The sequence below is a fragment of the Electrona antarctica genome (assembly GCF_951216825.1).
Source record: "Electrona antarctica genome assembly, chromosome: 7".
NCBI classification, from domain to species: domain Eukaryota; kingdom Metazoa; phylum Chordata; class Actinopteri; order Myctophiformes; family Myctophidae; genus Electrona; species Electrona antarctica.
This window is the reverse complement of record NC_136812.1, coordinates 18,092,702-18,114,922: the sequence shown is the minus strand read 5'-3', so window position 1 is coordinate 18,114,922 and position 22,221 is coordinate 18,092,702. Positions and strand designations below refer to the sequence as shown.

Below are 22,221 nucleotides of genomic sequence, written 5' to 3'. Positions count from 1 at the left end.
AGATTTGGCGGCCCCCCTGTGGGAGGCAGCAGGACCCCCTAGGGGGCCCCGGATCCCCTGTCGAAGACCCCTGATCTAATTGATTCAATGACACGTTTGGATTCAAAGACAAAATGTCTGTAAGAATACGCTGTTCCTTCAAATGTGAATAAAGAATTTGAATATGAGAAGGGCAGCTTTTCGAAAGGTCATCTGCAATATCAGTGAAAATGTCCTATCACACATCTTAGGCCTTTGAGTACACCGTATATTGCTAGATAGATTTTTACAATGCAAAAAATACTAAATATCCAATCACTTCCTAGAACATGATGTACTCAATACGTATCTTAAACCGAAGCGAGAAAAATTGCAAGGGTAGTGAAATTCAGATTAGCTCTTCAGGTGCTATCCCAAAGCTGTTGGATGGTGCATTTTTGTAGTATAATGTATTATATATGTACTGTATCTAAACCCTCTGATCTCTATGCTAAAATCTTGTCCTGGTTGGTTTTCAAGCTAACCCTCACTATTGTCAAGAGACTGTCACTGAACGTGAAGATGAAATGGAAAGCCAACCAGGCAGTTGCCACCGGCTAGTAGCCAGTCGGTAAGTCAGTCAGTCAGTCCGTATATTGTCATTCAGGCGTGGTGCACCCCGGCCCGCCGGTGGTCTCAACCACTATGTCAAACAGCTCATTAGGTTCAGCGATGGCATTAGTCACCGTGGAATTGTCCTGCATCATGTTTCTGACCCCAATATAAACCCACTTCCATCAATGACATAACCACGCTAGCATTCAATGGACATTCTGTGGCATTTGCGGGGGCCGTGTGTGAATGTATACAGGATACAGTATACAGGATGTATGTGTGTGTGTGTGTGTGTGTGTGTGTGTGTGTGTGTGTGTGTGTGTGTGTGTGTGTGTGTGTGTGTGTGTGTGTGTGTGTGTGTGTGTGTGTGTGTGTGTGTGTGTGTGTGTGTGTGTGTGTGTGTGTGTGTGTGTGTGTGTGTGTGTGTGTGTGTGTGCATTCAATCAATGTAGGTCAGGGCCTTGCAACATGACATCAGAGTGACTTTGATTACACACTTCTTGCTTGTGTGATCGACCTAACAAAGCATCCTTGACACTACATGTTCCCCACCCCCTATTCCCCAGTGGGATCCACATCTCTCTCCACTCCCTCGGTCTCCACACACACTCTCTCTCTCTCTCTCTCTCTCTCTCGGTCCCCTCGTATCCCCTCCCAGTTTTGTTTCCGTTTTATTATTTGTTCCGTAGTGCTCAGGCGACCGCACCTGCTGAACATTATTTTCAAAAAGCATCATCATGCATCATTGTAAGGATACATTCTCTAATCAACTGAACCATCTGGCAAACGACTTATGCACCATCAAGCTTAAATGCTTTGCATCTGTTGATCAAATGGATGTTGCGTTGTTTTCAGAGTAACACCCTTAACCTCTGAGCCTCTTTGTTGCGTTGCGTCACGCTGTCACATGCGACACACTCAAGCTTTTTTTTAATGTTTTCTGTGGCGCGGCAGGGGGGGGGGGGGGGGGGGTGATGGTTGCAGAGGTTATACTGATCATTAAAATAAGAGGTTAATGCCACACATTTACCTCCAATGTGGGGGGGGTGGGGGGGGGGGGGTCTACCAGGCAGTGCTTTGTGTAAAGACAGAGAGCCCCTGTGGGTAATTTAGAGAGGTAGGCGTCTGCTTTACATCCATGGGCAGCTGGGCTCATTTTTTGAGGGAAAGGGGGCATTAACTTCTCCGCCCTTTTATGTCTCTGTACTGTATATCTGACATGGTTGACAAGTTTCTGAATAAATTCGCAGCAACGCTTTGTGTCAAACCATAATTTGCGTGATGATGTGACAACTTTATGCATAGAATTAAACTTCTTTCCGATGGCAGAAAAGCAATGAGCACCTCCAGACCATGATATTATGACACGTTATTCAGGGCAGGAGTCCCACCTTCTCTGAGTAGCTTATAGAGTCTCTCAGCCTACTTAAACAGACATCCCCGCCAGTAATGGCGTGCACTTCTTCAATGAACTCTAAATAAGTCATGTCCACAAGTACGGAGCGAGGGAAATAAGCTGCATGTCATTGCTGTCAGACAGAAACCTTGTATCTCCAAATTTAAACTTTTTATGTTTTTTTCCCTCCATCGTTTAATCCCCTACTTCATCATACAAGAGTGGCGAGCAAAAGTCGTGAAAATATCGGATCTGCAAGCTCACAATGTGTCATAATTTCTGTCATAATTTCTGAAAAACATTGTTCCGATTCCTGAAAAGTAACGTTTCTTTTTTTTGACATATACAACAAGGTTTCCACCCGACAGCGACGATACGCTATAGTAACTCCACACAGCTAGCGCTGCTGCGCTGCCTGCTGTTGGCAGCTGCACATAAATGAACGAGTAGAGGGGAAAAAAACCATTTCATATTTTATTGTGGTCGTTGGAAATTCAGAAGAAGCCGTGCTTTCTCACAAGGATTAATAATGTATCACATTCAATAATAAAAGGTTATCAGTCGCCCGTAGCTTACACAGAGGCGTGTCGAAAGGTACGCATGCCCTATATTTCAACATAGCCACACAGGAACGCACGCACGCACACGCACGCACGCACACACGCTCACACAAACTTCTCAGTTCCACAGGCAAATTCATTAAGCACCTAGGCATTGGAGATTGATACGCCATTGATTGCAATGCATCCATACAAAAGCTGTTTTGTTTATGAATCTAATGGATCAGTCTTCCCCTCGCTGTGTGTTACCGCGAGGACCTTTGGTAAAGGTTAGGCTTCAATAGAATGTCTGACATGATTCAATACTATTACCTTAGATTACAGCATTGATTTTGCAGTTTGGTTGGGCAACAGTTCAAAAGAGATATATATTCTCTGTACACAGGCAAGACTCAGAGGACACAAGCACATGATGCACACGGTTCTGTGCATTTCGGTTGCACCATCTTTCATCATCATTGTTGTGTTGCAGAGACCAGGTATGCATACGGAACAAGGGCCTACACACACACACCCACAATGTCACACTCTATCAAATCCAAAAAAGGAGACTTCTTAGCTAAGCTCAGCTCCACTTTTAATCACTGCCTCTGATTGATTATGCCTGCACAAAAGTGCACACTTTGCACTTAAAGCATCACTGTAAATATTTGACAAATGGCCATCCTCTCTGGAAATATCGCCTGACTTTGGAAATTAGCACGGATGTATATACAGCATGTGTTTATATTGGCATGTTCCATCATGTTGGGGGAAGCATTTGGCTCGCCTAACGGGGGAGAACGGGGATAGGCCCGCTGAACAGACGTCTACTTAGTGACCTCTAGAGCAGTGCTTCTCAAAGTGGCTCTCCGGGACCCCCAGGGGGTCCTTGAGGGGGATGGGGTTCCAGGGGGTCCCCGGCAAAAATAGTTAACAATATTTTTACGTTCACGTTTTTTTGCTCCCGGTCCGATTCCGATCCTTGGATTTTCGATCTGCCGATACCGATTTTTCCCGATCCGATATTTATATTTTTATAGAACACTTATGCCATATCACAACAGTACAATATCCAAAATCACAGAAAATATCCAGTCTAATATCATGATTTGGATATGATATTTATACTAGGGATCACATCACATTTTTTTGCTCCCGATCCGATTCCGATCATTTGAAAATGACGTGATCGGCCCCGATGTCCGATCACATGATCAGATCGGGACAACCCAACTTTTAACCACTTTATCCATTTATAATGTTGGCCATGCAAAAATAGCAGCTCTACAAGCTTTCAGCGCACCACAGATTGTTGCACTGTGAACTTCTTTCGTTCGTGGAACAAAACATTTTGAGATGTGGATCCGCGGTCGAATAAATCAATCAATTTGGGGGTCCTCAGCATGAAAAAGTTTGAGCACCACTGCTCTAGTATTCTGTAGTGGAAACATCCTCTGTTTCTTTCCTGAAACTACACAGCACGTTCCTGAGAATTAATTTAAAGTCATACTGTGTAACTTGTTCAACAAAACAAGTTATTTCTTTATGATCTTTTACTGGTACATCTTTCACAATAACCACATGAAGGGGCTTTTCTTCCTTTCTTCTCTAACCACTAGTAAACACAATTTGTATTCATGAGTATATTCCTGAGACAGTTGCACCGTACATGTACCCGGGAATGTATTTATTTATACATTTTAAAGTTAATAAATATATTGTGTAAACTAAGTAACTGCACCACGCCTTATCTGACAAAATCTTGACATTTCACCTAACCACGTGATTACAGCCTTTTTGTGCCCAATTTAATTATGTATTTATTTATTTATTTTGCTTATGAAGAGAATTTCGACCAGAGGTAGTATTTCTATTCGACAGGGAGCATCCACAGAGCAGACGGCAATTGATGAAACACAACAGTAAGCAGTGGTGGAAAGTACATTACAGTACTGTAAGTAAGTACAATTTTGAGGTATTTGTAAGTTACTTGAGTATTTCCGATTTCCAATAGTTTTACTTCTTCTCCACTACACCTTGGATCCAATTATTGTACAATTATTGTTACTCGTTACTTTGTAGATTTTGATTATTATTACAAAACCTAACCACTATTTTCAAAAGAGTTTTATAATTTATACATTTAAAAATGTTGAAACGGGACATTCTGCATAATGAGTACTTTTACTTTTGGTACTTTAAGTACATTTTGATGTCAATACCTTTGTACTTTTACTCAATTACATTTTGAATTCCGGACTTTTACTTGTACATTTTACTTGTATTTCTATATTGCAGTATTGCTACTTTAACTTTTACTTACGTAGCTTAAGTAAAGCATTTGAGTACTCTTTCCACCACTGACAGTAAGACACTCACTGCAGCAAGACGTTGGAGTTCAAGGATGATTACTGGTGATAAAATGTGCAACAATGACGGCTCTCTCACACTCATTGGCTAAAAGTTACCAAAGTCATCACCCCGCAAACCACCCCCCTCCCCCAAGGAAAAAAACCCAATACCGCTATGTTGACAAAGTAGGTGAGCAGAACACAACAAAGACTCAGTTACTGTATTATTTATTTCAGTGCAGGCTTTTGTCGACGGAAGTTTCCTGCGTCTCAAGGAAAATGAAGTATTGCTGAATCAGCAAATGCTATGCGGCGGCGGGGTAGACGTCTCAAAGTCCTTCCCCTTCTCCTCTGTAATGCATCTGCATAGCATGATGGCAGCGTTTGTTATGGAAAACACAACCAAATGCATGCAGATCATGCACGGGCACTTCAAAGCACAAGGTCAGAATACAGAGGAGGGGGGGGGGGGGGAATTAGCGCTGTGCCGTACCTGCAAACTGCACTGTAGTTATTGATACTCCCTATTCCCTTTTATCACCCTAAAATAGTTTGTGCATGCACAAACAACATAAACATGCAAATCCCATTCAATGTGTTTCCTCTCTCTCTCTCTCTCTCTCTCTCTCTCTCTCTCTCTCTCTCTCTCTCTCTCTCTCTCTCTCTCTCTCTCTCCTATCCAGTGGAATAATTTTGGATTATCAGAAGACAGGCACTAAATCTGCTATTTCTTTTGGCCTTGGTTCAGCTTGTGTTCTCTCCGCACGCACGCACGCACGCACGCACGCACGCACGCACGCACGCACGCACGCACGCATACACGCACGCATACACACACACACACACCTCACGACATTATCATAAAAACAAAAACACAGTAGATGAATCTCTGCCTTTCACACACACGCTCAGTCACACACGTACATATACACGTGCACGCACGCAAGCACACACAAACACGCACGCACACTAGCATGCCGCACGGGTACATCATGCACTATACAGACAGAAAAACAGACACACTCAAGAGGTACACTGTAAAACTCCTCAGCGTTAAGTGTACAAACAGAAACCAAAGGGTTCCTTTATTATACTTCTTTTAACGATTTCTACAGTGTATGAATCATAAAGGAACAAAAGCGATCGGTGCTCACCCAGGGCTTGATGGAAGTCACCCGACATGGTGGAGTTCATGGAGGGGGGTGGGAGGCCGTTGATGTTGAGCGCCCCCATCTGGTGGATCTGTGTGGTGGGGAAGGCCACGCTGGGCGTGAGGTAACCACCGTGACTCGCTGCCATGATGGCTGCCTGCTGCTGCATGAGCTGAAGAAGATGGACACGGAGAGGTGGGTGGAGAGAGAGAGGAGGGTGGAGAGAGAGAGAGGAGGGTGTAGAGAGAGAGAGGAGGGTGTAGAGAGAGAGAGGAGGGTGGTGGAGGGGATGGATGGAGGAGAGGTGGGTGGAGATAGTCATGAAAAAGGTGAGGAAGTGGGACGAAGGGGAAAGAGAAGAGGTGGGAAGGGTGGAATGGAGGGAGAGGGATGCGTGGTGAGGTCGATTGAGGGTAGAATGGAGGGAGAGGGATGCGTGGTGAGGTGGATTGAGGGTAGAATGGAGGGAGAGGGATGCGTGGTGAGGTGGATTGAGGGTAGAATGGAGGGAGAGGGATGCGTGGTGAGGTGGATTGATGTGCACGGACGGATGGAAAGTACAGAGGAAAGTAGAGAGTGATAAAAGAAAGACAAGAAAAGAGAAGCTTGTCAACCTATGTTTAGTGAATCTGTCACCCGCTGCAGTTACATTTTAATAGCTGTCTGTCGGGGCCCATCCAAATCAAGGCATTGACACGTGCACATTAGGCTTGATTTATAGTCTGGTGTGCGCTCACGGCTCCGCCGCTGAAAATAGCCGATCTGCAATCTGTCGCATGCGTCGTATTGCAAAGCGCTGTGAGCTTATATATCGGCTATGTCTTCGGTATGTGACACCGACAAAGTATAAATCAGGCTTTTTAGTATCTCGGTGTTGACGAAAAAAAAAACGAAAGTTTGCAGCAGAAGATGCATTTTTCCTTTCCAATTGTGAAACTTCAGCATGTTTTGGTTGTGCACACAGTGAAGCCGCTGACGTCTCTCACCTCTGCTCTGGCCTCTCCTCTACCAGCGCTGCTTGGTTTCATTTGTCATCCTTGTCACTAGTAGCCTGACACTCATCCACAGTTTACATTTATGCTGTTTCTTTTCCTCAGACTAAAACCAAACCCTTAGCTGGCTTTCAGTGATACTGCTTGGAGGGCTTTTTTTGGGTTTGTTTTGTTTTGTTGTTACACAAAATGAATGCACCGAGATTGTCTCTTCTCTAACAGACCATAAAATCTTTACCATTGAACAAAAGGTCTCACTTTACCTGCATTGGTTCACCACACAGGTAACATATAGGCTACAAAGCAGAATTTCAATCTGACCGTCTCTTAAAAATCACACCTGTGTGAACTGAGTGGTGCAACTCCCCTCTCCCCCTGCCCCTCTCTCTCTCTCTCTCTCTCTCTCTCTCTCTCTCTGTAATTAGCACTAGGCAACAGTGCAACACTATCTCTCTCTCTCTGTTTCTGGCACAACAGTGCCACTTTTGCCCCTACTGGTACTCATAGCCACACACATGGTTAACACGGACATTGCTGTTCCTTGGAGTGGTTGCACCACTCAAAAAGATCTGCTCATAAGTCAGTTAACTAGGGATATACAGGGGGTATATAGGGGTAAACATATACGGATAAGGTCAAAATCTAGAGTAAGATCTTTATAGGAAGTGACCGCACACACACACACAATGGACTAACTTTAAGAGTCTCATGCCTTTAATGTACAATGTGCTTCATCAAACGGCTGCTTAGTTCTACTAATATGGCCTACTGATTAAAGACAGGCTCTGTTTGTATCATTTAAAGGACATTTTCAATCTATCGTCATATACGGTAATTGGTCCACACTAATGCTTGGTACCGTCTTAAAATGAGCATTAGTGAGCACATTATATGAATGTGTCTTACCAGGGGGTGAACAGCGTCTTGTTTTTGACCCACTCAATGGACAATTCAAATGTCAAAAAGCATGATCTAAGTTTGTCTGAGTTTGTCTAAATAACATTAGCAAGCTCATTGTGGATTTCTTAACCACTTAAAGCCTTTATACCAGTGGTTCTCAAAGTGGGGTCCGGGGACACACAGGGGGGGGGGTTCCAGGGGCCGTCCCAGTAAAATATGTTACTACAGCATCACAATCATTTTAAACACTTTAACCATATTTTATAATGTTGACTATTAAAAAATAGCTGACACATAGCTGAGATGTTTGAAAACCACATAAACATGACGTCCATGTAAATTAATTGACATATCCAGCACGTTGCTGCTCATGAACGTGCGAGTGGCCACTTTGAGGTCTACTTCCAGGAAGTGTGTCAGTGTGGAGCGCACGTGGGAATCTAGCCAGGGGACCCCAGCTGATGTCAATCACCTTGATTGACTCTCAGACCTTGTCAGGCTGTACCATGAGGTCAGGGGAGTTGGTATTGGTGTGTGCACGTGGGTGGTGTCTTTTCTTTTAGTTATTTTGTCTTTTAATTGGTATTGTTCAGTTTATTAATAGTATGCATTTGATCAGTGGCTGGCGTGCACAGACATTTAGAAGGGCAGGTGCTCAAGTGAAAAAAGGGCACCTTGTGCAGCACGTGGCCTTAATAGTGTGAGATTTATAGATTTTGGGGCATAAATAATATATTAGAAGTTTTTTTTTTTTATGAAGAATTGATCAATGTCACTGTCACACTTTGCCCTATAGTGTGGGTAGTGTTTGCCGAAAATATAAAGGACATGTAGGAAGAACAGCCAAAAGTTGGAGAAAACTGTCAGACAGAGACCTTGGATACAGAGAAGTCTGTTCTTTATTCACCTTTTCACAGACCATCAAAACTGAACGAAGGTATTTACACAGCAACTGGGCATCTTGGCCCTCGGTCCTCACACCTCTGCAGTCCTGCTTTGACTGACTGGCAGTGGGAAGTCTCCCTACTTATATAGGCTAAGCCCCTCCCACGGACCATACCAACCCTAAGTTGATTCCACAATTTCCCCAGTTACTCAATGTCCAGAGACATCACATTTCCTATACACATTTAAAGTGTTACATAATATTCCACACATTATCCACATAATATACACATTGATAAATCAGAGTACTATAAACAAACCCTCATACTGTTGGTATGTTCCCCACACCACACAGCTGATAGTTGCTCCCTACAATGGAGTCAACCAATTATCAATCAACTTGAATCAAGCATCAAATAATATATATAAAGTTCACTTCAGTGTCAGTGGCACAGTGAAATGCCACAGTCACCATGGTCCATACTGTACACTGTACTTTTTTTTTCTTTTTTCAAAAGGGCACATTGCTGTCCAGAGGGCAAGGGTAGGTGGTGCTCTAGCACCCCCTAGTGTCTATCTGTGCACGCCACTGCATTTGATTTAATCTGTACTAGGGCAACTATTACCGATTCCGTAACGGGTCTCATGGTCGCAGCCTACGTATTTCCTGTAGGCGGAGACGACACATCTGCGGTTTCCCCGCACCAAGCATACTAAGCATTAAAGTATGAGGTATAAAGTACAGCAGCCTTGTGTTCCTAAAACAGAAAGATTGGGTATTGGGTAAGACTGACGTTATGTATCTTTCAGGACCTTTCACTGCTTTGTCTCAACCATTACTCAATGGCTCTGGTCTCAGCCACCGCGGTAGATATTTTGACATTCTGTTTATTTTTTATCTTTTATGTTGCCACTACTGTTGGAGCAGCCATAAACTACACAGGTTCATCTCGATGTTCTGGGCATCTTTGTAATGTTAGTGTTAGTAAAAAGCAGGTAAAAGAGTAACGTTTGAGGCAGACTAACATCAGTCACTTTTCCATTCACGGTAGTAGAAGCTTGGTGCGGGGAAACCGCAGATGTGTCGTCTCCGCCTACAGGAAATACGTAGGCTGCGACCATGAGACCCGTTACGGAATCGGTCAATAGGGCAGCAGTAGGCATCTGTACTGTGTGTATGTAAATGTTAGTGCAGTTCAATTGTAAAAGTATGTTCTAAAAAGTCATTGTGGGAGTGTCCCTGTACTCTTCACTGTAGCTGTAGTACAATGTGCTCATATTGTGTGGGTAATTTACTATGAAAACGTGCATTTCCCGTCAGTCAGTCTGTCCGTCACCCCACGTCTCCATATATGGTCATGCCTTGTGACATCACGTGACATCATCAGAGATAGAGATCACTGATGTCACAATATTGGCCAGCAACTCTATCTGACCTCAAACCCTTAGATCTCCATATATGGAGCTGACCTGTTCTGTCAGTCCATATGTTGATCCTTCCCCATCCGTCCTTCCTCTTCGATGTCTCCCTTTTGACTGTTACCTGTCCATTCAAACTCTAGACGGGCCCGCCCCAAAGATATTAGTGCAGCCGTGCCCGGCAGCCGGCGAAAACTAGAGTTCTCAACAGGCCCGGAAATTAATATGGCCAGTACAGAATTCATTCCATATGTTGATCTGACCCCCATGCCAAAGCGCCAGTACTGTAGGTATATATGCAGTACAATGTGCTGTATAGAGTGTTTAGGTAATAGTATATACATGTACTGTAGTACAATGTGCTCATAGTGTGTACTGTAGGTATATACAGTATGTAGTACAATGTGCTCATAGAGTGTGTACTGTACTGTAGTAGTACAATGTGCTCATAGAGTGTGTACTGTACTGTAGTAGTACAATGTGCTGTATAGAGTGTGTACTGTACTGTAGTAGTACAATGTGCTGTATAGAGAGTGTACTGTAGTGTAGTAGTACAATGTGCTGTATAGAGTGTGTACTGTACTGTAGTAGTACAATGTGCTGTATAGAGTGTGTACTGTACTGTAGTAGTACAATGTGCTGTATAGAGTGTGTACTGTACTGTAGTAGTACAATGTGCTGTATAGAGTGTGTACTGTAGTGTAGTAGTACAATGTGCTGTATAGAGTGTGTACTGTACTGTAGTAGTACAATGTGCTGTATAGAGTGTGTACTGTACTGTAGTAGTACAATGTGCTGTATAGAGTGTGTACTGTAGTGTAGTAGTACAATGTGCTGTATAGAGTGTTTACTGTAGTGTAGTAGTACAATGTGCTGTATAGAGTGTGTACTGTACTGTAGTAGTACAATGTGCTGTATAGAGTGTGTACTGTACTGTAGTAGTACAATGTGCTGTATAGAGTGTGTACTGTACTGTAGTGTAGTAGTACAATGTGCTGTATAGAGTGTGTACTGTACTGTAGTGTAGTAGTACAATGTGCTGTATAGAGTGTGTACTGTACTGTAGTAGTACAATGTGCTGTATAGAGTGTGTACTGTACTGTAGTAGTACAATGTGCTGTATAGAGTGTGTACTGTACTGTAGTAGTACAATGTGCTGTATAGAGTGTGTACTGTACTGTAGTGTAGTAGTACAATGTGCTGTATAGAGTGTGTACTGTACTGTAGTAGTACAATGTGCTGTATAGAGTGTGTACTGTAGTGTAGTAGTACAATGTGCTGTATAGAGTGTGTACTGTAGTGTAGTAGTACAATGTGCTGTATAGTGTGTGTACTGTACTGTAGTGTAGTAGTACAATGTGCTGTATAGAGTGTGTACTGTACTGTAGTGTAGTAGTACAATGTGCTGTATAGAGTGTGTACTGTACTGTAGTGTAGTAGTACAATGTGCTGTATAGAGTGTGTACTGTACTGTAGTGTAGTAGTACAATGTGCTGTATAGAGTGTGTACTGTACTGTAGTGTAGTAGTACAATGTGCTGTATAGAGTGTGTACTGTACTGTAGTGTAGTAGTACAATGTGCTGTATAGAGTGTGTACTGTACTGTAGTAGTACAATGTGCTGTATAGAGTGTGTACTGTAGTGTAGTAGTACAATGTGCTGTATAGAGTGTGTACTGTACTGTAGTAGTACAATGTGCTGTATAGAGTGTGTACTGTAGTGTAGTAGTACAATGTGCTGTATAGAGTGTGTACTGTACTGTAGTAGTACAATGTGCTGTATAGAGTGTGTACTGTACTGTAGTAGTACAATGTGCTGTATAGAGTGTGTACTGTACTGTAGTAGTACAATGTGCTGTATAGAGTGTGTACTGTAGTGTAGTAGTACAATGTGCTGTATAGAGTGTGTACTGTACTGTAGTAGTACAATGTGCTGTATAGAGTGTGTACTGTACTGTAGTAGTACAATGTGCTGTATAGAGTGTGTACTGTACTGTAGTAGTACAATGTGCTGTATAGAGTGTGTACTGTACTGTAGTAGTACAATGTGCTGTATAGAGTGTGTACTGTAGTGTAGTAGTACAATGTGCTGTATAGAGTGTGTACTGTAGTGTAGTAGTACAATGTGCTGTATAGAGTGTGTACTGTACTGTAGTGTAGTAGTACAATGTGCTGTATAGAGTGTGTACTGTACTGTAGTAGTACAATGTGCTGTATAGAGTGTGTACTGTAGTGTAGTAGTACAATGTGCTGTATAGAGTGTGTACTGTACTGTAGTAGTACAATGTGCTGTATAGAGTGTGTACTGTAGTGTAGTAGTACAATGTGCTGTATAGAGTGTGTACTGTACTGTAGTAGTACAATGTGCTGTATAGAGTGTGTACTGTACTGTAGTAGTACAATGTGCTGTATAGAGTGTGTACTGTACTGTAGTAGTACAATGTGCTGTATAGAGTGTGTACTGTAGTGTAGTAGTACAATGTGCTGTATAGAGTGTGTACTGTACTGTAGTAGTACAATGTGCTGTATAGAGTGTTTACTGTAGTGTAGTAGTACAATGTGCTGTATAGAGTGTGTACTGTACTATAGTGTAGTAGTACAATGTGCTGTATAGAGTGTGTACTGTACTGTAGTAGTACAATGTGCTGTATAGAGTGTGTACTGTACTGTAGTAGTACAAAGTGCTGTATAGAGTGTTTACTGTAGTGTAGTAGTACAATGTGCTGTATAGAGTGTGTACTGTACTATAGTGTAGTAGTACAATGTGCTGTATAGAGTGTGTACTGTACTGTAGTAGTACAATGTGCTGTATAGAGTGTTTACTGTAGTGTAGTAGTACAATGTGCTGTATAGAGTGTTTACTGTAGTGTAGTAGTACAATGTGCTGTATAGAGTGTGTACTGTACTGTAGTAGTACAATGTGCTGTATAGAGTGTTTACTGTAGTGTAGTAGTACAATGTGCTGTATAGAGTGTCTACTGTAGTGTAGTAGTACAATGTGCTGTATAGAGTGTTTACTGTAGTGTAGTAGTACAATGTGCTGTATAGAGTGTGTACTGTACTGTAGTAGTACAATGTGCTGTATAGAGTGTTTACTGTAGTGTAGTAGTACAATGTGCTGTATAGAGTGTCTACTGTAGTGTATTGTTTATTGTTTATTACGGATCCCCATTAGTCTTCACTACAGTGAAGACTACTCTTCCTGGGGTCCAAACACTCATACAATCAAATTAAAACATAATACAATGTAATTCTTTCATTACATAGTTAAAAACAAAACAAAACAAAAATAATTGAAGCTTTCAGTCTTCATGCATTCTAGAAAATATATTACATAATACAACAAATTTACAAACTTAACATTGTATATCCTATTAATTGAAATCAAACACTCACCAATCTAACTAAACATTATTTCTTTCCTAATCACTGCTGCCTTCAATTTCTTTTTAAAGCTTGATTTATTCTCTATATTAATAATATGTGGCGGGAGCTCATTCCAATGTGCTCCTGCTCTATACATTGCTGTTCTCTTAAGTGCATTTGTTCTAGGTATCAAAGGTGGAGTAAAGTGACGACCAATAGCCTGTCTGGTGGCATAGCTATGTCTAGTATTGGTGGGTTGTATCTGTAGAAACAACTGTGTAGGTTTACCAGAATGATATATATTAAACAGAAATGTCACAAGGCTACAAGCCAACCTTTGATCCACTCTCATCCATGACAGGGCAGCATGCATCCACTCAACACTAGTTCTCCCAGAACAGTGCAGAGCGAGGCGTGCTGCCCTGTTCTGAGTGAGCTGAAGTTTTTCCAAATCCTTTTTTGAAGCACTAGACCAAATTGTTGGGCAGTAATCAAGACTGTACAAAACTAGTGATTGTAATACAAGTTTAACAGTTGAACTAGTCAACAGATGTGCTCCTCTTCTTATCATTGAAATGTTTCTACTCATTTTAGATACCATTTTACTAATTTGCATCGACCGCGAAAGTGTTTCATCAATAATCACGCCCAACAACTTGGCCTCTTTAACCTGTTCAATAGCAGTACCTTGTAAAACCAGACTCAGTTCAGGATTAGATCTCAGCATATGTCTAGAACCCAGCATAATACTCTTTGTTTTTAAAACATTCAGTTTTAGCCTATTTTCAATGACCCAGTTAGAAACCAGCATTAACTCCTCTTGTAACAGCATATTAACAGAAACAGAATTTTCACTTGATACATACATTGTAGTGTCATCTGCATAGATTTCCATACATGCACTTTTTAGTACATGTGGTAAATCATTAACAAAGATTGAGTAAAGCAATGGGCCTAGACAACTTCCCTGGGGGACGCCACATTGAGGAGTCACAATATCTGACAATGTACCATTAAACACTACACATTGTTGCCTGTTGACCAAATAACTTTTCATTAATTAAATAGCACTTTCTTTAAAATGATATGCCGATAACTTCCTGAGCAGCAACTCATGATCTATCACATCGAATGCCGCACTAAAGTCCAAAAGCACAGCACCCACCATTGACTTCTTGTCAATAGTTTTAAGCCAGTTGTCAGTTAGCGCTGTGAGTGCTGTGCCTGTTGAATATCCAACCTTATATGCATGCTGACACTCAGAGTTAATGCTGTCTTCTTCAAAATAACCTTGAATTTGTTGATATATAACTTTCTCCATCACTTTACTGAGCACTGGTAAAATACTCACGGGCCTACTATTTTGACCAGTGAACGGTTCCCCACAACTTTTTGGCAGTGGAGTAACCTTTGCAATTTTCCATAGCTGTGGGAACACACCATTTTCAAGACACAAATTAAAGATATGACATATAGGTGTCACAATACACTTTACAGACAACTGCAGTAACCTACCATCTAAATTGTGATAAGCCATGTGGAGTTGATCATTTAGATTCTAAATGATCAACTCCACATGGCTTATCACTTTTAATTGAAAATAAAAGCTTTTCTACCTCTTCTACTCCTATCTTCTTGAATTCAAAAGTACACACCTTGTCCTTCATAATCTTCTTTTTTATAATTTAATCAGAAATAATGCCACTCACTGGTAGCATCTGATCTCGAATTGTATTTACTTTACTAATGAAGAAATTATTAAAGTAATTTGCTATGTCAACTGGTCTAGTGATGAACTTACCCTCTACCTCTATAAATGAAGGCACTTTGCCCATTGTATCCCTACCCACAGCTTCATTAAATGTTTTCCACAGCTTTTTACTGTCATATTTACATTCCTCAAATTTGCTTTGATAGTGTCGTTTCTTCTTCTGTCTATTCATTGTAGTAATTTTATTCCGAAGGGCTCTATATTTTTGCCAGGTATCAGGGCAGCCAGATGCAACCGCAGACTGCTTAAGTAAATCTCTCTCTTTTATATATCTTTTTAACTCATCATCTATCCAGGGGGCTTTGATCTTCCTAATCTTTTTAATTGGGGCGTGTTCATCACAAATATTTGAGAATAATGTTGTAAATATTATTAATGCAGCCTCTGTATTCTTACAATCAAGAACCAAATTCCAGTTCACATTTTTCAAACCGTTAAGAAAATTAGCCTCAGAAAATGTCTTATACAAATTTCTTTTATGAATGATCTTAGGCCCACTTTTGGGCACCTTCGCTTTCCAAGTTGTGTAGTAGTACAATGTGCTGTATAGAGTGTGTACTGTACTGTAGTAGTACAATGTGCTGTATAGAGTGTCTACTGTAGTGTAGTAGTACAATGTCCTGTATAGAGTGTGTACTGTACTGTAGTAGTACAATGTGCTGTATAGAGTGTCTACTGTAGTGTAGTAGTACAATGTGCTGTATAGAGTGTCTACTGTAGTGTAGTAGTACAATGTGCTGTATAGAGTGTGTACTGTACTGTAGTGTAGTAGTACAATGTGCTGCAGTGTAGTAGTACAATGTGCTGTATAGAGTGTCTACTGTAGTGTAGTAGTACAATGTGCTGTATAGAGTGTCTACTGTACTGTAGTAGTACAATGTGCTGTATAGAGTGTCTACTGTAGTGTAGTAGTACAATGTGCTGTATAGAGTGTGTACTGTAGTGTAGTAGTACAATGTGCTGTATAGTGTGTCTACTGTAGTGTAGTAGTACAATGTGCTGTATAGTGTGTCTACTGTAGTGTAGTAGTACAATGTGCTGTATAGTGTGTGTACTGTAGTGTAGTAGTACAATGTGCTGTATAGAGTGTCTACTGTAGTGTAGTAGTACAATGTGCTGTATAGTGTGTGTACTGTACTGTAGTGTAGTAGTACAATGTGCTGTATAGTGTGTGTACTGTACTGTAGTGTAGTAGTACAATGTGCTGTATAGTGTGTGTACTGTAGTGTGGTAGTACAATGTGCTGTATAGAGTGTCTACTGTAGTGTAGTAGTACAATGTGCTGTATAGAGTGTGTACTGTACTGTACTGTAGTAGTACAATGTGCTGTATAGAGTGTGTACTGTAGTGTAGTGTAGTAGTACAATGTGCTGTATAGAGTGTGTACTGTAGTGTAGTGTAGTAGTACAATGTGCTGTATAGAGTGTGTACTGTACTGTAGTAGTACAATGTGCTGTATAGAGTGTCTACTGTAGTGTAGTAGTACAATGTGCTGTATAGTGTGTACTGTACTGTAGTAGTACAATGTGCTGTATAGTGTGTACTGTAGTGTAGTAGTACAATGTGCTGTATAGTGTGTACTGTAGTGTAGTAGTACAATGTGCTGTATAGTGTGTACTGTAGTGTAGTAGTACAATGTGCTGTATAGTGTGTACTGTAGTGTAGTAGTACAATGTGCTGTATAGAGTGTGTACTGTAGTGTAGTGTAGTAGTACAATGTGCTGTATAGAGTGTGTACTGTAGTGTAGTGTAGTAGTACAATGTGCTGTATAGAGTGTGTACTGTACTGTAGTAGTACAATGTGCTGTATAGAGTGTGTACTGTAGTGTAGTGTAGTAGTACAATGTGCTGTATAGAGTGTGTACTGTAGTGTAGTGTAGTAGTAGTACAATGTGCTGTATAGTGTGTGTACTGTACTGTAGTGTAGTAGTACAATGTGCTGTATAGTGTGTACTGTAGTGTAGTAGTACAACGTGCTGTATATAGTGTCTACTGTACTGTACTGTAGGTATATATGCCAGATGGAAAAGCAGTGCAGTGTGTCAGAGAACGGGAGGGTCAGGCTGTCATCTCAGCTGCTGGAACCTGTTGTTCCTGTGAGAGATTATCCAGCAGCCTGATACATTCTGTGGAACTATAGTGAAAAACAAAAATAAACGCTCTGGGAAGGGAGACAAAAAATAGCTTGTGAAGGTTCACCAAAAACCTACAGGACGAATGAACACATATATTACCAACGCAATGAGATAACATTCCCTTGTTTAGCAGAGCTTCAAAACTCGTTAGCCACTTGCTAAACTGCTGCAAGTAAGGGGACAAAATGCATGCAACGTGACAAAATTCATGCAAAAAGTGTCAAACTGGTGTTTTAACACTTCTTTTGCTGGGGAATTTTTCAGAATAAAGGCACCTAGAGTGCCCAGCAGATGAGGCAGATTTTACTTCCATTACTCCCCAAAACCGGGAGGCATAATCTTCCGTTACTACCTCGTTCTGTCATATCTAAAGTCTCTCTAGAAGCATTTATATTCCAAACAAGATGCTTGATTAAGTCAGAAATGAGGACAGAACATCAACGTTCTGATCAAAACCATGGACAGCGCCATAGATTTAGAGAGAAGAGACAGTTTAGTCTGGCCGTAAACAAGGAAGTGAACGGCAGTGCGCATGCACGAATGTCTAGGATCGCTGAAGAAGGCATGGCCAAAAAAATGGATTTCAGCGATCCTGTTTGATATCATTAATAAGTGCTGTATGAATCGTTACTAACACTAACACTTTTGGACAATGTTCAATTTAAGCATAAAGGTCAGAGATGAGACGGACCAAAATAAATGCTCTCCAAGGCTACCATAGTTAAAGAAAGAAAGAGGTGACTGTTGAACAAACAGAACAGAGGAACTATTGATATAGCCTAAAGATGAACCGTGGACAGCTGAGCACAGGACACTTCCTGGATGTCACACAGGTGAAGCACATCGTCGCTGTCCGGCGGAAACCTCTTATCTCCATATTCTACCTTTTGGGGTTTTTACATAAATGTACTGTACGCCCTACTTGATCAAAGATCATACAGCGTCAAACAAATAGCAAAGGTAGCAGATCCACCAGCTCGAAACATATACACAAAGCGACATGTTTTGAGTTTGTAGATCTGCTACCTTTGCTGCTTTCAAATTTGAATCCTGAAAAGTAATGGTTTTGGACATATGACGTTACTTTTCCACCCAACAGAGACAACATTATGCTTGTATGAAACTGAGTTTGTTCTTCAATGTCGTTTCTGAGATACAGGGCTTTGAATGCAGGGCTGTACTCCGCATCAACTGCAATTGTACGAGAACTCTCTGCCACCAAGGCTCAGCATGTTGTAGTACAATGGTCTTGAAACTTAATGGACAAAAAGGTTTCTCAAGGCAGAGACTAAAAGCACTCATGAAGGAGATGAGACCCTGTGGAATCATCTGCAGCTCTACAGGGCGCTGGGTTAGTTATTCTCTTCTGTTGTTGTGTCTGCTGTCTATCGTTACTAACACCAACACTTTTGGACAATGTTCAATTTAAGCATAAAGATCAGATGTGAGACGGACCCAGATAAATGCTCTCCAAGGCTACCATAGTTAAAGAAAGAGGTGACTGTTGAACAAACAGAACCGAGAAACTATTGATATACAGTAGCCTAAAGCTGTTGAATGAGATGAACTGTGAACTCATTAAAGCGGGGACAGCTTTCTGGATGTCACACAGGTGAAGCACTTGAAGCAACTTAATGGACAAAAAGGTTTCTCAAGGCAGAGACTAAAAGCACTCATGAAGGAGATGAGACCCTGTGGAATCATCTGCAGCTCTACAGGGCGCTGGGTTAGTTATTCTGTTGTGTTGTTGCTTGGTGTCTGCTGTCTTAACGGTTGAAGACTTTTGATTGATTGATTGATTGATTACTTTAATGTAAATAGCTTAAGGTACATGCAGTAAGACATTAAAGCTAAATGGATACACACATTGTGATCCTACAGTATGTATGCAATTCACCAAGATAGCATACAAAATTACCACAATAATACATATCAACAAATACAAACACTATAGGCCTACACTATGTACAAAAGAGATGGGAAAATTACATTTAGCTCCCCTTTTGGTCTCTTGTGTTTTTTCAGGCCAATTTTGAAAGAATCCAGTGTTACACATCTTTTAATGGCATCAGAGCAGTAGAGTGAGAACTGTCTCATGTACATGTTTGTTCTAAATTGGGAGATCATGGTCGACACGACAGTGATGCTTTCATGTTGTTTTAGGCAAGCTCTGTCCTACAAACAAAAAAATGTAGGCCTAGGTTTTGTTATGGTGAGTTACTTTGAAATATTGACTCTGGATGGGCTGGTTGTTGTAGGCTATTTGTTCATGTGACCGACTGTGCATACATGTGCTTGTATACATAATGCCCCAGGGCTTGGTTTCTTTCACATTAAAAGCAGTGCTACATATAATGGCCTGTCATTATGTTACTTATGGTTGATTCATTGCACGAGTGTTGCGATTATTTCTGTTTCATTACATGCCGGACTAATGGTTGTTATGTAACTATAAAAATAAATATTGATCAGACAAATATCCCAATAGCACAACACAATAAAACAATCAATCCATGCCTACATAACACTCAGTCAGTGGACAATCTAACAAAGATATTGACTTAACGACCTTCCATTACTTTATCCATTTCTTCTGTTTTCTCTATTTCTTTAGCATAAAGTAAGAGCTGAAATAAATTTCCATCAAATTCAGCTCACAGTACTGAGTTACACATGGACACACACGCACGCACGCACGTATGCACACACGCACATGCACGCACGCACGCACGCACGCACGCACGCACGCACGCACGCACGCACGCACATGCACACACACACGCCGTAAAAGAGACAGAGAGAGGCCATTAGAGTTCCTGTACTGTAGCTTAAAATCTCCCTCTGTGGAACATATGCTGTATGCCTAATTCAGGAAAAAAAATCCATCACCGTACAATGGTTTTTGCAGGTTGTGAACCAGCGGGTTTATCTGGGGAATCAATATTCCTTTGTAGGCTGTAGCTCCCTATCAGGCATGCAGCACTGTGTGGTATGGAAACACAAACACAATTGGACCAACCTTTCGCCCTGTCTCGATGTCAGTTTAATACCCCATAGCGATGTGTCATTGGAAATGTAGATGGCCGTGGCCTGAGACTGACTCCGGCGAGCAGAAATCAAACTCCTCTGCCAGTGGCACTAATGCTAATGACAATATTGTGGAAACGGCGGAGGCACGAGGATGCCACTCTGCGCGTATTTGCATGGAGACCCTGCAAAGGAAAAGCCAATTATTTTCCCTCAATGCCCCTGTCAGGTAACCTGAAAGCGCTTGTCCTGCCGCGGAACGCACGCTGCTGGCATCTCATCCATTAGCCGCCGTGCCTTGCCACCGCTATCTATTAACTCCTTTTGTCATTTGCATAATTTTATCAACGTGACAAATGGGAGCCATCCATTCCCTTCCAAATAAGATGAATTGAGCCGTAGTTGCGAAAGAAAGCGGGCGAATGGGAAACTAAACAAAAGCAATGACAGAGAAACAAACACGAGGCCTAGAGAGTCACTCCGGCGGAATGGGGGGCTCCACTTCTTTGATGATGCTGTGACTGCCCCCCTATTAAGATGTGAATGAGGCTGGGCTTTGAGATGGAAGGGTCTGATCTACCTCAGTATTGCAGAATAAATACACTGACAGACCAGTCAAGTTTTTTTGTCCACTAATCAGAAGCTTCTGAATGCGACTGGGTTCTAATAAGCTTGCTGCCCATTTGCTGGGGGCCTCATGGCACCATTCACAGTGTAATCCTTAGTGTTAATATAACTCAGAAGACTGTACAAATGGAACCAAATGGGCCCAGTCTTTGGAGTTTACAAATGTACCCTTAACGGTCCAATTGGTTCAATTCCATTTGTACACACTTCGGAGTAAAGTATAACGCTTAGGACTTTACTGTGCACAAGCCGCTGGCCTGGATGGGTTAATAATGGGAGTGAAAGTGAATGCTATTGTAGCAACTGCAAGTACTAGCTAGTAGCTGCACTCTCTCAAATGCATGGCTTGGATAATGCAGTTCTTAATGCCAGCCGTCAGATTGTCATGGATAACAACATAGCATTCACTGATGTTTCGTTCCAAATTACAACGCAGCAAATTGGAAACTCAAGCATGTAATTATGTTGGAATAGAGTGGTTAATACAAACTGGCTGTGATAAAATAAAATAAAAAAGTGGAAATAAAAAGCGGCAGAGAGTGCTCGTCTCGACAGAATATTTTTTATTTTACTTTTCATATGTATATTCTTTATTCTCTCGCTCTCTCTTAACTTTCATCCCAACTCAAAAGCCATTTTGGTTCCTTTATTTATGCTCTATCCGGCAGATAGCAAATGTCTCCGGCAGACAAAGAGCCGAGTTGAACTCAACAGAGTCTTCATCATCGCAGTCACAACTTTTGCGTGCCTCCTCTCGAAATGAAAGGCAGAGGGAGAGGGGCGGGGGAGCACATAGAAACAAGGGAGCATAAAGCAGAGGGGTGGGAGATGAAAGCCAGCTAAGAAAGTTGCCCGGGCTCCAGCAGCATCCATTTAGTGTCAGGCATCTGCTTTTTTATTGCAACCTGATGGCATTATTCTCCCCAGGTACCAGCAGGCAATCACCTCTTTATCACATGGCAATTATCTGTGGTGCGCTGCTCTGTGACTCGCTGACTCTCGGCACTGTCACATGTGACCTCTCGCAGCCCAACTGGCCGCCGAAAACCAAAGGAGGAGACAGGACACAGAGGTGGGGGGGAGAGGG

General features: G+C 41.6%; 1 protein-coding gene across 1 annotated transcript in view; it reads right to left on the bottom strand.

Annotated features, from left to right (window-relative positions):
- The window catches only part of celf5a (cugbp, Elav-like family member 5a), a gene marked incomplete at both ends in the record, with an annotated part of 342,492 nt that overhangs the window by 16,619 nt on the left and 303,652 nt on the right, over window positions 1-22,221 (bottom strand). The window contains one exon of the mRNA XM_079506338.1: window positions 6,017-6,185. Within this exon, the coding sequence (XP_079362464.1) occupies window positions 6,017-6,185 (169 nt within the window). The remainder of the gene's footprint in view (window positions 1-6,016; window positions 6,186-22,221) is intronic.